General features: G+C 41.3%; 1 protein-coding gene across 10 annotated transcripts in view; it reads left to right on the top strand.

Moving 5' to 3' along the window:
- ubr5 (ubiquitin protein ligase E3 component n-recognin 5) overlaps positions 1–13872 on the top strand; it is a 33507-nt gene that overhangs the window by 7473 nt on the left and 12162 nt on the right. For 9 of the 10 annotated variants that reach the window (XM_085422148.1, XM_085422146.1, XM_085422142.1 and 6 more), the window contains exons 5-33: positions 814–933; positions 1567–1834; positions 1974–2133; positions 2394–2543; positions 3204–3415; positions 3619–3735; positions 3856–3966; positions 4141–4295; positions 4916–5033; positions 5356–5540; positions 6104–6213; positions 6682–6794; positions 6924–7070; positions 7205–7316; positions 7401–7555; positions 7656–7853; positions 8556–8766; positions 9454–9580; positions 9715–9866; positions 10402–10497; positions 10879–11002; positions 11122–11219; positions 11591–11748; positions 11906–11997; positions 12113–12259; positions 12435–12553; positions 12685–12811; positions 13001–13130; positions 13301–13461. In XM_085422148.1, coding sequence (XP_085278274.1) covers positions 814–933; positions 1567–1834; positions 1974–2133; positions 2394–2543; positions 3204–3415; positions 3619–3735; positions 3856–3966; positions 4141–4295; positions 4916–5033; positions 5356–5540; positions 6104–6213; positions 6682–6794; positions 6924–7070; positions 7205–7316; positions 7401–7555; positions 7656–7853; positions 8556–8766; positions 9454–9580; positions 9715–9866; positions 10402–10497; positions 10879–11002; positions 11122–11219; positions 11591–11748; positions 11906–11997; positions 12113–12259; positions 12435–12553; positions 12685–12811; positions 13001–13130; positions 13301–13461 — 4173 coding nt within the window. The remainder of the gene's footprint in view (positions 1–813; positions 934–1566; positions 1835–1973; positions 2134–2393; positions 2544–3203; positions 3416–3618; positions 3736–3855; positions 3967–4140; positions 4296–4915; positions 5034–5355; positions 5541–6103; positions 6214–6681; positions 6795–6923; positions 7071–7204; positions 7317–7400; positions 7556–7655; positions 7854–8555; positions 8767–9453; positions 9581–9714; positions 9867–10401; positions 10498–10878; positions 11003–11121; positions 11220–11590; positions 11749–11905; positions 11998–12112; positions 12260–12434; positions 12554–12684; positions 12812–13000; positions 13131–13300; positions 13462–13872) is intronic. The other variant, XM_085422145.1, reaches the window with a different exon arrangement.

The raw sequence follows: 13872 nt of genomic DNA, 5'->3' as shown, positions 1-13872 counted from the left end.
GCATATGTTTCGTTCCCTGCCACAGACTCGCAGAACAACAGGACATGGCTTAGCTATTCATTTGGCACTATTGTGGGTTGTTGGGAAGCCCGACGAAAAGAGCCTTGACAAGTTGTCTTTGGGAAGTTTGTCAGCATACTCAACAAACACATTTGTGTGGTTTTGAATTGTAATGGATTGTGTCAGTTTGTTGACTGGTGGATTGAATTTGTTGTTTGCTTCTATTATATCTGAATCATTTGACTTTCCTTTTCTGTATTGCATTTCCTTCTGTAACAGTGTAGTAATACCTGATTATGTTTCGTTAAAAGGGTTTTTTTCTTTCATTCAAAAGACAAATTATACAAATGTACAACACATCACTTAGGAATATTGCAGCAAACTACTTTTGTTTAGACTCATACATTATTCAATTATTAGGAGAAAGCACTCGCAGCCCCAAAACCCAAGAACTTTTAAAAATGGAAAGTCTTGATGGAGGAATGAGTTGCAGCCAATTCTGATTCCCAAGGGTGTTGCCATGCTAGTCTCCAAAATACCCCCTCCTGTTTCATAGTTTAATAATAAAATGAATCCTGAACCAAGGGGTGTAAATTAACTAATACCTGGGGTAAATTTACTTTGTTAACCCAGGTTATAAAGGTTAAAAAAAAAAAAATATATATATATATATATATATATATATATATATATATATATATATATATATATATATATATATATAAAGCGAGAGGATTTTTTTGGTTTGTTTGTTTTTTAGTCCTTTTGGGACATCTGTAGGTTTGTAACTGATCTCCCATCTTTTGTTTCCAGTTCAAAGTTGAGCAGTGGTTCAGGGACAGGAAGGAGCTCCAGGCCAGGCAGGACCAGTGATCCACCCTGGTTCCTGTCTGGTTCTGACACACTGGGCAGACTGGCAGGCAACACCCTTGGGTAAGTTCTGGCAGGGCTGACAGTCGAATGGTCCTGTGAAAGCTCAGTGTATAGAGCTTAACAGTGGCTCAGCAGTGAGTTAGTGGTGTTTTCCTTGCTTTTTTTTCACTGCCACACATTCTGGTGAGAACATTTTAGGGTGTTGTAAAATGTAAATAAATGTATCCCCAGCGGACGCATCAAAAAGCATCAGCTTTTTTATCCTTGTGGTTTTCTTACTGCTTTTCATATTGGTGACCACTGGAGAACCACTTGCTACTACAAAATATTGTTGTTGTAAGACCTTAATACAATTCAATGCCTAGGAACAATGGTTTCGAACATCCCAAATAAACAAATCTATTACTTCCTCTTGGAGGAAATTAATCTGTGTATATGCTATTATTCTACAATGAAATTTTTTTCTTTCACTTTGCCTAATTAAATGAGGAAAAGGGGCACCAGTTTAATCAGAATTTTGTGGGTTTTTTTAAAAAATTTTTTAAGTCTTGCTGATTCCATCTCAGTGTGGACTAGCCCGTCTCTGCTGTCACAAAGACCAAATTCCTTTGTAATCAGATGTGTGCGTGTTTGTAGTCAGGTGGTGTGTTTTTGCGGTTGTGTCTGATTGTGGCTTTAAACTGTATGTAACAGGAGTCGCTGGAGCTCTGGTGTAAATGGAGGCAGTGGTGGAGGTGGAAGTGGAGGAGGAGCAGGAGGAGGTGGAGCAGGAGGTGGAAGCAGTGGAGGAGGAGGCGGAGGAGGCGGAGGCACATCGGGTAGGTCGTCAACAGCAGCTCGTGACTCCCGTCGACAGACCAGGGTCATCCGTACAGGAAGAGACCGAGGCTCAGGACTTCTGAGTAGCCAGCCTCAGCCTGTCATACCTGCTTCTGTCATCCCCGAAGAACTCATTACTCAGGTACAGCACGCTCAGCCTTTACACAGACCCTTCCTCTTAAGAATGTTTTTGTAGCCTCTTTTAATCCTGTCTTTACAGTAATTAACAGTGATATTCATGAGAAATGTTTTTTACTTTTGTGACCTTGTACATTCCCCAGGCCCAGGTAGTTCTTCAAGGGAAATCCAGGAGTGTGATCATTAGGGAGCTCCAGAGAACCAACCTAGATGTCAACCTCGCCGTAAATAACCTGCTGAGCCGGGATGATGAAGATGGAGATGATGGCGATGACACTGCCAGCGAGTCTTACCTCCCTGGAGGTTTGTCACACAAATGGCAAATGGCTCATATGTAATGACGTTGTTTTGTGAAATCACTACTCTTTAACACTGAAACAGTGTACTTTTAATTTGAGTGCAGCACATTAAGATATAAGTAGGCTTTTGGCAAAAGGTTTTGCTGTTTTAAATTCTGATCATTGTAAATTGAAATTGTTTTACCATAATCATAAAAAAAGATTTGAGGGGTTTTATGATTCTGTCTTAAAATTTGAAATTTTATGTGTGCTTCCCTTGTACAGAGGATCTGATGTCCCTGTTGGATGCAGATATCCATTCAGCCCATCCCAGCGTCATCATTGATGCTGATGCCATGTTCTCTGAGGACATTAGTTACTTTGGCTATCCCTCTTTTAGACGCTCGTCACTGTCTCGTCTGGGATCCTCCAGAGGTAACTCAACAACTCTCTTCTGACTAGTGATGGGAAGGCAGGGTGTTCTAAAGGCTTTGGTGGCAGCACTGGTGATGGCTTTTGTTCATCTGGGGATGGCTTTATAAGGGAATACTACTGAAAAGCTGGAAATCAAGGCGACTGTGGGTATAATGCCAAATACTGCACTTACAGTTAACCACCGTTCAGGTGTTTCTGTAAAGCTTGTGAAAGCGAAATGGTTCTCGTGGTCTACAGTGTACATTTCCCTTTAGTTTGTTTAGCTGAGTTTATATTATGAATGTTTGGTGTTTTATGCTGCATGGCTGTAGTACATACTGTGAGCTCTCTGAGAAAGGCCCGCTAGGCCCACCTGTCCTAACAAGGACCCTTCAAGGGTCTATTTAAAACCCTCCCTAGCCCACTTTTAGCCCATATGCATGCTTTCTTTCTGTCTATCCACTTCCTCTTCTGTCTCGCATTTTAATGAGCGTGCAATGTGACTCACCACAGTATAATTTAGATTCCCACTCAATCTCAAGTATTGAAATTGATTGATTTTTCATTATAGTGATTCTAAAGAATCTATCTTTCTCTCTCTATTCTTAAAACGATGTTGACGGGTCTTTCCCAGAGAGTGGCTTACTTCTATCCCACTGGTGTGACCTTATTGCATACCAGTTCTCCTTCTTCCCTTAGAGCGTGACTCAGAGCTGTTGCGTGAACGTGAGTCTGTATTGAGGTTACGTGAGCGTCGGTGGCTCGACGGGGCCTCTTTTGACACGGAGCGCGGTTCCACCAGCCGTGAGGGGGAACAAAGTCTTGACAAGAAGAGTATCCCTGTGCAGAGCCCCGTTTCCCTGGGAGAGGAGCTCCAGTGGTGGCCTGACAAGGTAAGAAAAGCACAGAAGACTGTTCAGAGATTGTCTTTTTAAAACAAACAAACAAACAGGAAGTTGCGTCATTATTGCAAGGCAAGTGGAGATTTCACCTGTTTCCTTTGTTCGTCTGGTGTCTGTGCATCATGATTGGAGTTGAGTTGGATTGAAGTTTTTCTTGATCCTACATTTGCTGAGATCTTCAATTTCCTTTCTAGGATGGTGTGAAGTTTGTGAGCATTGGAGCAATGTTCTCAGAGCTGGTAGCTGTGAGCTCCAAAGGAGAGCTGTATCAGTGGAAGTGGAGTGAATCCGAACCCTACAGGAATCCACAGGTGATGAATTCAACCCGTGTTACTGGAAGAAAAACTAAAATCTAGTGAAATAAGATATATATGTATCTTTTATTGTAGCAAGAGCTTAAATCACTAACTTCCTGGTATTTGTCACATCAGAATCCTGCTATTCATCACCCACGTATGTCCTTCCTGGGGCTGGCTAATGAGAAGATTACCTTACTGTCTGCCAATAGCATCAGGGCCACTGTAGCTACAGAGACCAACAAGGTAGGTTTTTAATTGCTCTTCTTTACATTAGAACAATGTTGTTTGTGCAGCCTTGAGACAATTATTGCTGTTTGTTTGTTTTGGGTTTTTTTTAATTGTTCATGAACTATTCTAACAATTGACATTTATTTAATCATCTGTTCATTAGCTGATGTTTGTATGGATGTCATGCAGGTGGCAACCTGGGTGGACGAAACACTGAGCACCGTAGCCTCAAAGCTGGAGCACAGTGCACAGGCTTTCCCTGAGCTGCAGGGGGAACGCATGGTGTCGCTGCATTGCTGTGCACTCTACACATGTGCACAGCTGGAGAATAGCCTCTACTGGTGGTGAGAAGAAAATGTTGTTTTTCTGTGAAGTTACATTGATTTCTAGTTGTTTACGGGAAATGGCAACATTCGCTTGAAAGCGTCCCCATAACATTGTCGTACCACTCAGTTTGTCTTACGAGCCAGGACTGTTCATTACGAGCAGAACAATAGGTTAAATCAAGAATTGTCCGTGTTAGTTGTAGCACTTACTGTCTACGTGCCATAACATTACTAAGTGCTACCAGTGATGCATGTATTATTTTTTCCAGCTTTTGTGTCTGAAAATTGTACACCTTGTGTTCCCTGTTCATATAGTTTGATTGAAATGATTTTTTCTATGCTAACCCCCCCACCCCACAAAAAAAGAAAAAGCTAAAGAGATATTTTTAAAATGTCAAAAGATCCTGAAAATTTGTACATCAACTTCAGTAACCTCTGTCTTATGGCAAAACACACAAAGGAGTCACACAGTTTGGTAATCTTTGGTACAATGCAAAGATTACCAAGTGATGTCACAGTCGGCATGAGAGCATTGTATATTGTATCATAGGAAAAGTGTAGATGTCAGTGAAGTGTTTTGCTTTTTGTTTTTATTTGTTTGTTTTTGTTTTAAGTTTACTGCTTCCATCTCTCTGCAGGGGTGTTGTGCCTTTCAGTCAAAGGAAGAAGATGCTTGAAAAGGCCAGAGCCAAGAACAAAAAGCCAAAATCCAGTGCTGGCATCTCCTCAATACCCAACATCACTGTGGGAACACAGGTAGGAAGAAACTTGTTTTTGTTTGTATGTTGTTGGGTTTTTTTTTTTGTTTTTTTTTTTGTTTTGAGGAGATTTTATTTCTTTATTATTATTATTATTATTATTATTATTTTTGGGGGGGGGGAAATGGGGACCCAAGTTCATCCTCAGTTAATTTGCCATCTCAAAGTTTACTCTAGCTTTAGCTCTGGAATTACCTTACCAAATAAGAATATTTAAAAAATGCTAAAATGAGTAACGAAATATACTTGGGTAGCTTGTCGAATTAAAGTATGTAATAAACACTAGGCACCGATCAATTCACGAGTTTCTTTTTCCTTAGGTGTGTTTGAGAAACAATCCCCTTTACCATGCCGGTGCAGTGGCCTTTTCTGTCAGTGCTGGAATTCCCAAAGTGGGTGTCCTCTTGGAGTCTGTCTGGAACATGAACGACAGCTGCAGGTTCCAGCTGCGCTCACCAGAGAGCCTGAAGAACATGGAGAAGACCACTAAGACCCAGGAAATCAAGTCAGTTTCATTTTTATTTAGCAGAAAGCTTTTACATGTTTGGATCTGAATAGTGTTTCAGCAGATGGTTTGTTATGTTACGTCGTCGTTGGTAACTGCCTGGAAAAGGACACATACTTAGTTCAGTAAGCCAATGATGGGTCTACCATATGCTAGTTTTGAAAGTTACCAAGCAGGTAGTCGCGGTAGCTGTGCAGTAAGCTCATCATTAGACAATTCTTGGCATCTTTCTAAGCAAAATTTGCTATTAAAATGAAGTCAAATTGGGGGAAAAGGACTTGGTAGGTGATTGGGTGAATTATATCTTATGTACTGTTGCACCTGAAAGTATGCTCTTGGTGCAGCTTTGTTAGTCAGTAGTTTGTCAGGATAGTAATAGACCTGAATTAACTGCCAGCCACAGGTGTGTAGCTTGAAGCCTGGCAAGATGGATTTTACCTTGATCATAAGATTTTCATTCTGTGTCAATAGAAATAAGTGAAATACACATGCCGTTGCAGAGAGTAGTATGCTCAAAAAAACTGCAGGAAAATGAATCCATTTGTCTTGGTCTCCTCTCATAGGACTGAAAGCAAGCCAGAGCTGGTGAAGACTGAAATGGGTCCTCCTCCCTCCCCAGCATCTACTTGCAGTGATACCTCTTCCATTGCTAGCAGTGCCTCTCTGCCCTACAGTATGTAATCTTGTCTCATACCATCTCTCTCTTTAACTATTTGCTGTATCAACAACATCCAAGGCTTGACTTTCCTATCTCCCAGGCACAGAACCAATTTCTTCCTCTCTCTGTGCTCTCATTAGTCCCTTTGACTTTGAAACAGATGGTGCACACGGTTTTATCAGCAACTTTTTTTTTCCCCCCGCCTGTTTTCCTGTGAAGGAAATGTGGCCAACTCGCACTATATACTGTGGCATATCTGGTTGCCTTCTTACAACTGCTTATCACATGAACCATGTGGCAAACTGTCAGTTTTAATTACTTTTCACAAGTACACACTAAAGCTTCACCTTTTTGTTTGTTTGTTTTTCTTTTGTACTGTGCAGGCCTATTTCGAAGTATTTTTCTGAGCTGCTTATAGTACCTTAATGTAAATGATATACAATGATAAAACGACTAAAATTAAATGTGCTGTCCCGCTTGTAGAGCGAAGACGCTCCACACCAGCTCCCAAAGAGGAAGAAAAGGTCAATGAGGAGCAGTGGCCTCTTAGAGAGGTAGTCTTTGTGGAAGATGTTAAAAATGTTCCTGTGGGAAAGGTAAGTGCATCTGAAGCAAATATTTGAATACAGAGAAGGTCAAACTTTGATTTTTTTTTTTTTTTTGACTCTTGCTTTTCCTTAACTGCATCTCAGTTTAACAATTTATTACTTTTATTTATGCCGTAGGTGCTTAAAGTCGATGGCGCATATGTTGCTGTCAAGTTTCCTGGGACATCAAGCAGCATGAGCAACCAGAGCACTGCCGCTCCCCCTGATTCAGACCCGTCATCACTGTTGCAGGACTGTAGGCTCCTCAGAATAGATGAGCTACAGGTATTAACTGATTCAACACAGCTTGTTTTCATTCCAGTAAATGAAACTTAATTTCAGTCACTGAGTTATGTATCTGACTGATGATCTACAGATATTTTGGTTCACTGACTTTGTCATCTCCATCTGCTTGACAGGTGGTTAAAACTGGTGGCACTCCAAAAGTTCCAGACTGTTTTCAGCGAACACCTAAAAAGCTCTGTATCCCAGAAAAGGCTGAGATTCTGGCTGTAAATGTTGACTCCAAAGGTGAGTTTTTTTCTGAAGGTCAGCCTTCTATAGAGTTCTTTATCTGCAATATCTCCTGACCTTAATCATCTCATCATCTTCTAGGAGTCCACGCAGTGCTGAAAACTGGTAACTGGGTAAGGTACTGCATCTTTGACCTGGCCACAGGCAAAGCTGAGCAGGAGAATAACTTCCCTACTAGTAACCTGGCCTTCCTCGGGCAGAATGAGCGCAATGTGGCTATCTTTACTGCAGGACAGGTGAGACAGGCTATTGAGGACCAGCATGTTTTCACTACACGTTGTACAAATATTTACCCAATGCTCCACTTTAAATGTTTAATATTTAATTTTTATCAAGGAGTCTCCCATCATCCTCCGAGATGGAAATGGCACAATCTACCCTATGGCCAAAGACTGCATGGGTGGAATTCGAGATCCTGATTGGTTGGACCTCCCACCTATAAACAGCCTGGGAATGGGGGTGCACTCTCTGGCCAATCTCCCTTCAAACTCCACCATTAAAAAGAAAGCTGCTATTATTATTATGGCTATCGAGGTAAACGCAACCTTTATTAATTCATTCATAGAAAACAAAAAAAATTTAAGCTTCAAGCAGCGATGAGATGCCCATCGGACCCTGGCGTACGTCAGAGCATGCTGCGGTCAAGCTTTGCTGAACGTTTCCAATTGTCACTCTGATGTATGTCATTCATTATGTGTGAATGAGAGGAAATTAAATTTTCATGACAAATGGTCGAATCACAGACGCCACCTGCAACCAAAGCTCAAAAGCGCTGCGATTTAATATGGCCCAGTTCTGTAGTTTAGATGGACACAATATAAAGTTGATCTGATAAAATCCCTGTGAGGAGTTTGCATAATTACATCGCCTGGAAATTGCAAAATTGCCATTTTAAACTCAAAATGGTGGACTTCCTGTTGGGGTCCCATTTACTTTTTTTTTTTTTTTTTTTTTTCTCCATTTTGGCATTTTACACGTGTTTACCAAATTTTGTTTTAAAATACTCTGATTTTCATTTTGTGTGCAAAATGTCAGGAGTTTTTGAGTATGTTAAACCCCTCAAAAAGCCTGAATAAACTTTAGTGCTCGGGTGCTAATAACATTAACATGTACTTGACCAAGTAGAACAAGTCAATGTGATCAGTGTTGCTCTGTGCCCCTGCTCTCCTCCTTTATAGAAGACCAGAATGCTATGTAGATTATAACGAGTACTCACACAAGTTATTTCACTTTCAGAAGCAGACGCTAATGCAGCATGTGCTGCGCTGCGACTATGAGGCGTGTCGGCAGTACCTGGTCAACCTTGAGCAGGCCTTCCTGTTAGATCAGGGCAGCCAAGCCCTCGGAGCACTTTTGGGTCATCGATGTGATGGAAACCGCAACATCCTCCATGCTGCCGTCTCAGTCTGCTTCCCCGTTAGTAACAAGGAGACCAAAGAAGAGGAAGGTAAGCGGGTGTGTGTGGTTGTGGACTGTGTGGACAAAAAAGTCTTTTAGGATCGATCAGATTCTCCCCTGCCAATTTGGAACTGTTAGAAATACAATACGAACGCTCACATTAATATCAATAATAGGGACTTGAAGTAGTAAAAATAGAAATGGAGTTGGAAATGCCCGAAAAGTCATGGCAATACTTTACCTCAAAAGAATGAATGGCCACACCTGCCATTTGCAGTGATTTACGCCTTTTATGTTCTTTGGAAGTAGCCTGCAAATGTCCAGAAAGATTCCTCTGCCATCTGCTGTGACCATCTTTCAACCTCAGTTAATGTAGTAGAATGGGGAAAAGTGAGGCTGATAGGAAATTAAAAACTTGCCAGATGTAAAGACTTTAACCCCTGTGGTGACTCTTAAAACAATATGTAACATGTAATCCAACATGCAACTGCAGGCAGTTTCCATGCATTAAAAAACACGCTGTACGTTCATGAACGATCCTCAATCATGCAGTTTCTATATACAAATACACAGAGTAAGGAACAGTATTTTTTTTTTTTTTTTTTTTAATGAAGCAAGTATTTTAATCCATCAACATATAGATATTATATGTTATATGTATTATATATGTATATGTAAATATATGTATTTCAGCTAATTCCTTTCCACGCTCAGTGACCATGTTATTTCATTTCAGAAGCTGAAAGGTCAGAGAGGAACACATTTGCAGAGCGTCTGTCTGCTGTGGAGGCGATTGCCAATGCCATCTCTGTGGTCTCAAGCAATAGCTCTGGAAATAGGACCGGCTCCTCCAGCAGCAGAGGGTAAATGAGCTCCACAGAATGTATAACAAAAAATGCCCTACAGCAAAGAAATGTTTTGGCTGTCCATTTTGGCAGTACCACCGAAACAGGATCTAAGTTATTGACGCGTTTGTCTTTGGGGGGATTGTCACTAGCCTTCGTCTTAGGGAGATGATGCGGAGGTCTTTAAGAGCAGCAGGTCTTGGTCGACATGAATCTGGCCCGTCATCCAGTGACCATCAGGATCCTGTGTCCCCACCCATTGCTCCACCAAGTTGGGTTCCTGACCCTCCACCCATGGACCCTGGTGAGTGCATCTGAAAAAAATGGTAGAGTTAGATTATTTTTATGTGGTGTTTAAAGTGAACAAAGAAAAATAAATTAAATGCATCTTTATTTCTGACACAACCATTCTCCAGCAACACATCGAATTTGATATTTTTTTTCAATGTAATGTAAAACACACAGTGGTAGCCATTTGTAGAATATTGCAGAAGTTATTTTGCTGTTTAATTTACAGTCATCATTTTTGAGATTTCCAAATAAATAGATTTCTGACTCATTGTGTGGGCGTTTTTTATTATTTTAGCAACTATGGAGTTCTTGATTGTCTTTTCACTTGTACTTGTAGAAATCCACCCAGACCAGTGCAATGTCTTTTTTTTTGTTTTTACCATAGTTGTTAATCAGTGAGGTAGTTTTGCACCACCTTACTGGAAAGTGGAGCCTTAAAATTTAAGTGCCCTCCCTTCCTTTTATAGAATTACAATAACAACCGTCTTTTGATTTTCATAATCCTGATTTTATTAAAAATACAAACTGTGTTTGTTTTTCATGAAAAGATGGAGACATCGACTTCATTTTAGCACCAGCTGTGGGTTCACTCACCACTGCTTCCACTGGTAGCAGCCAGGGACCGAGCACCTCCACAATACCAGGTGCATACCTTCTTTATCACGTGCCTCTTTTCCACTAAAGCAGTTTGGTAAATTTAAAAAGAAAACCTTTTGACACTTGGAAAACCAAGTCTTTGCCGGAAATTCTTGTGTAGCAGTGGAGCCAACACTTTGGTAACTTAGAAACGTAGAAACCTATAACATGCTGTGTCAGGGTGTTTGGAGGAACGGGGATAAAGTCACATTGTGACCGCCTAACAAAAAAGGACGGCACAACAGTAGCATCCGCCTAATTCAAACCAGAAGAACGATTGTATCAATGAGAACTATAAATATAAATAAATCATATAAATGAATTGCCAGCTCTATGCTTAAATCTTGTAACGCCTACTGACTAACTGTATGTGTTTTCCATATGAGCAGGGCCGTCCACTGAGCCTTCTGTGGTTGAGTCTAAAGACAGGAAGGCCAATGCCCACCTTATCCTTAAGCTGATGTGTGACAGCGTTGTTCTGAGGCCACACTTACGGGAGCTGCTCTCTGCAAAGTAAGAGTCTTTATTACTGCATTAAAATTGACTGAAAATCTGCTTATTTCTCCCCTGCTATCGTTTGCTCAGGTGCTCTCCTGGAAGTGCTCATGCATATTGTTGCCTTTGTTTGACAGGGATGCCCGAGGAATGACCCCGTTCATGCTAGCTGTCAGTGGGAGAGCTTACCCAGCAGCTATCACCGTGCTTGAGGCTGCACAGAAAATGGCCAAGGGTGAGTTAACAAGCTGGCTGAGAACTGGTTCGCTGGAAACCTTTGTGTTAAAGTGTCTAAATTCAAGAACATGTATTGCATTAACATCTTCACACTAATCAAACGGAGCAGGCATGGAGACATTTGCACTAATATTGTGTTACCAACCAGCTGCCATCTCTGAACAGTTTCTGGGAAAGCAGCAGAGTTTTTAGTACATCTGATATCATTGTAAGTGGTTAGGAAATAGCTGGAACATTGGAGGTTATCCATGAGTTATGTGAATCCTGACCTATTTTGGTGCCCTGCTTCCAGCAGCTAACTGAAGTGTTATAAGTGGCATTCCCGTGTTTCCATGGTTTTTTGTTGTTCCCCAAATGTCTTGAACACAGTTGGTGACCTGGGTATCACAGAGAAGGAGGATGCTGATTCGGTGTTCATGGAAATGATTTGCCCCTCGGGTACAAACCCAGATGATTCTCCCCTGTATGTTCTCTGCTGCAACGACACCTGCAGTTTTACATGGACTGGAGCTGAGCACATTAACCAGGTCAGCCTGTGACAATCCCATTACACTAAAATGTACTCGCTAGAAGAAGTGTTGTGTGTCTGGAAAGTAAGCGGTCTACTTTTAGAATGGCCAAACTCTTTTGCGAATATATTTCTATAGATGTTGACATTTTTCATGACACTTGCGTTGTATTTAGGATATCTTTGAGTGTCGAACATGTGGCTTGCTGGAGTCCCTCTGCTGTTGCACTGAATGTGCAAGGGTGTGTCACAAAGGACATGACTGCAAGTAAGTCCTAGTTTTCAGTGTGGGCTTTTTCACTCCTTGCTAATGCTCGTCTCTCTTACCATTGTTACCAGCTCTTGAAACTAAGTCACTAGACTTTGTATATCCTCTTTCCCAGGTTGAAAAGGACTTCACCTACAGCGTACTGTGACTGTTGGGAGAAATGCAAGTGTAAAACGCTCATAGCTGGTCAGAAGGCAGCTCGCCTGGATCTGTTGTACAGGCTACTCACCACCACAAACCTGGTTACAACACCAAACAGCAGGTGAGCCTGTGAACTCTGCCCCAGGCTTTAATTTGTCTGCTTCATATAGAAGTGCTTCTTGTTCTTTATAGTTGGCAAATGAATTTAGAATTTAACTTGCCACTCTGCTAAAGCTCCATTGTGTTACATAAGTGAGCAGAGGTGGTAGGTCTGTCTGACTTGTTTCTATCTGCAGGGGAGAGCATATATTACTGTTCCTGGTGCAGACTGTTGCCAGGCAGAGTGTTGAGCACTGTCAGTACAGACCACCGCGCATCAGAGAAGATAGGAACCGCAAGGCTGCTAATGCAGAAGGTTGGTTCAAGACCTTTGTCTCATTTACCCACCTTTTTAACTTTAGGTCCATGCTAATTAGAGATTTTACAAGAGTTCATTTGAAAGCAGAACACAGATCCTGAGAGAAAGCTGTCGTGTTCTTGTTTCAGACTCTGACATGCCAGACCACGATCTAGAACCTCCCCGCTTTGCTCAGCTGGCTCTGGAGAGAGTCCTGCAGGATTGGAATGCCCTAAAGTCAATGATCATGTTTGGTTCTCAGGAGAATAAAGACCCGTAAGTATCAGAAGCATTGGAGTTTGAGAATGCATTTTTTTCCCTGAACAAGTCTGATCCACTAATTGCACTATTCAGACCCGATTTTAAATGGTGTGTTATAATCCAAATCAAATATTCAATCAACTATAGCTGTGATGTAGTAATTTGTGTAGCTTGTATCTCAATCCTGTATTTCTTGTTTCCCAGACTTAGTGCCAGCAGCAGAATTGCTCACCTCCTACCTGAAGAGCAGGTCTACTTGAATCAGCAGAGTGGCACCATTCGCCTTGACTGTTTTACTCACTGCCTCATTGTCAAGTGTGCTCCTGACATCACTGTAAGTGCAGTTAGTCTTCCGTTTCCAGTGCACACAGTGTAAAATTCACATTCAGTGTAAATAAGTAACCCTGGTAACATATTTTATTGGGATTGGTCACTCTGTAACTTACTGACTTGTATTCATGCACGACAATCCTCATCGGGTGTTTTATCTCCCTGTTGTATTAGTTCATAGATACGTTACTGGGTACTCTGGTAAAGGAGCTGCAGAACAAGTACACACCCGGTCGGAGAGAGGAGGCTATCAACGTCACCAGAAGGTTCTTGCGCTCTGTGGCCCGAGTTTTTGTCATCCTCAGTGTGGAGATGGCGTCATCAAAAAAGAAAAAGTAAGAACACAATTTGCCGAACACTTTTCTTTTTTTTTTCTTTTTAAAGAATTTTCTTGTCTACATTAATCTGTTTAATTTACAATTCTGCTTTGAATCCATGACCATCAAGCAGCTGTTACCAGCATTTATACCTGTACGGTTTGATTTTGCAGGTAGCAGCACTTTGGGTTACGCTTTAGGGTTTCAGAAGGGTTTTCTGTCGTGGATTTAACATTGAAGTAATCTACTGTAAAAAGCCGGGGATGAAGTTGCATTTAAAAGTCCCTGCTTTCTTTTATGACAGTTTTAGTGTCATCATTGACCTAGTGGTCAAGAACTGGATAATCGACTTTAAGGTTTTTGAGAACAGCTCAGTTTTAGACTAATGTGAATGTCTGTGTTAAATTTATGTAGAGCCACCAATGGCCT

This window comes from Rhamphochromis longiceps, linkage group LG11, assembly GCF_057381845.1.
Source record: "Rhamphochromis longiceps isolate RC_006_pf linkage group LG11, R_longiceps_female_GT1.1, whole genome shotgun sequence".
Lineage (NCBI taxonomy): Eukaryota > Metazoa > Chordata > Actinopteri > Cichliformes > Cichlidae > Rhamphochromis > Rhamphochromis longiceps.
This window is presented reverse-complemented; position numbering and strand designations above follow the sequence as displayed.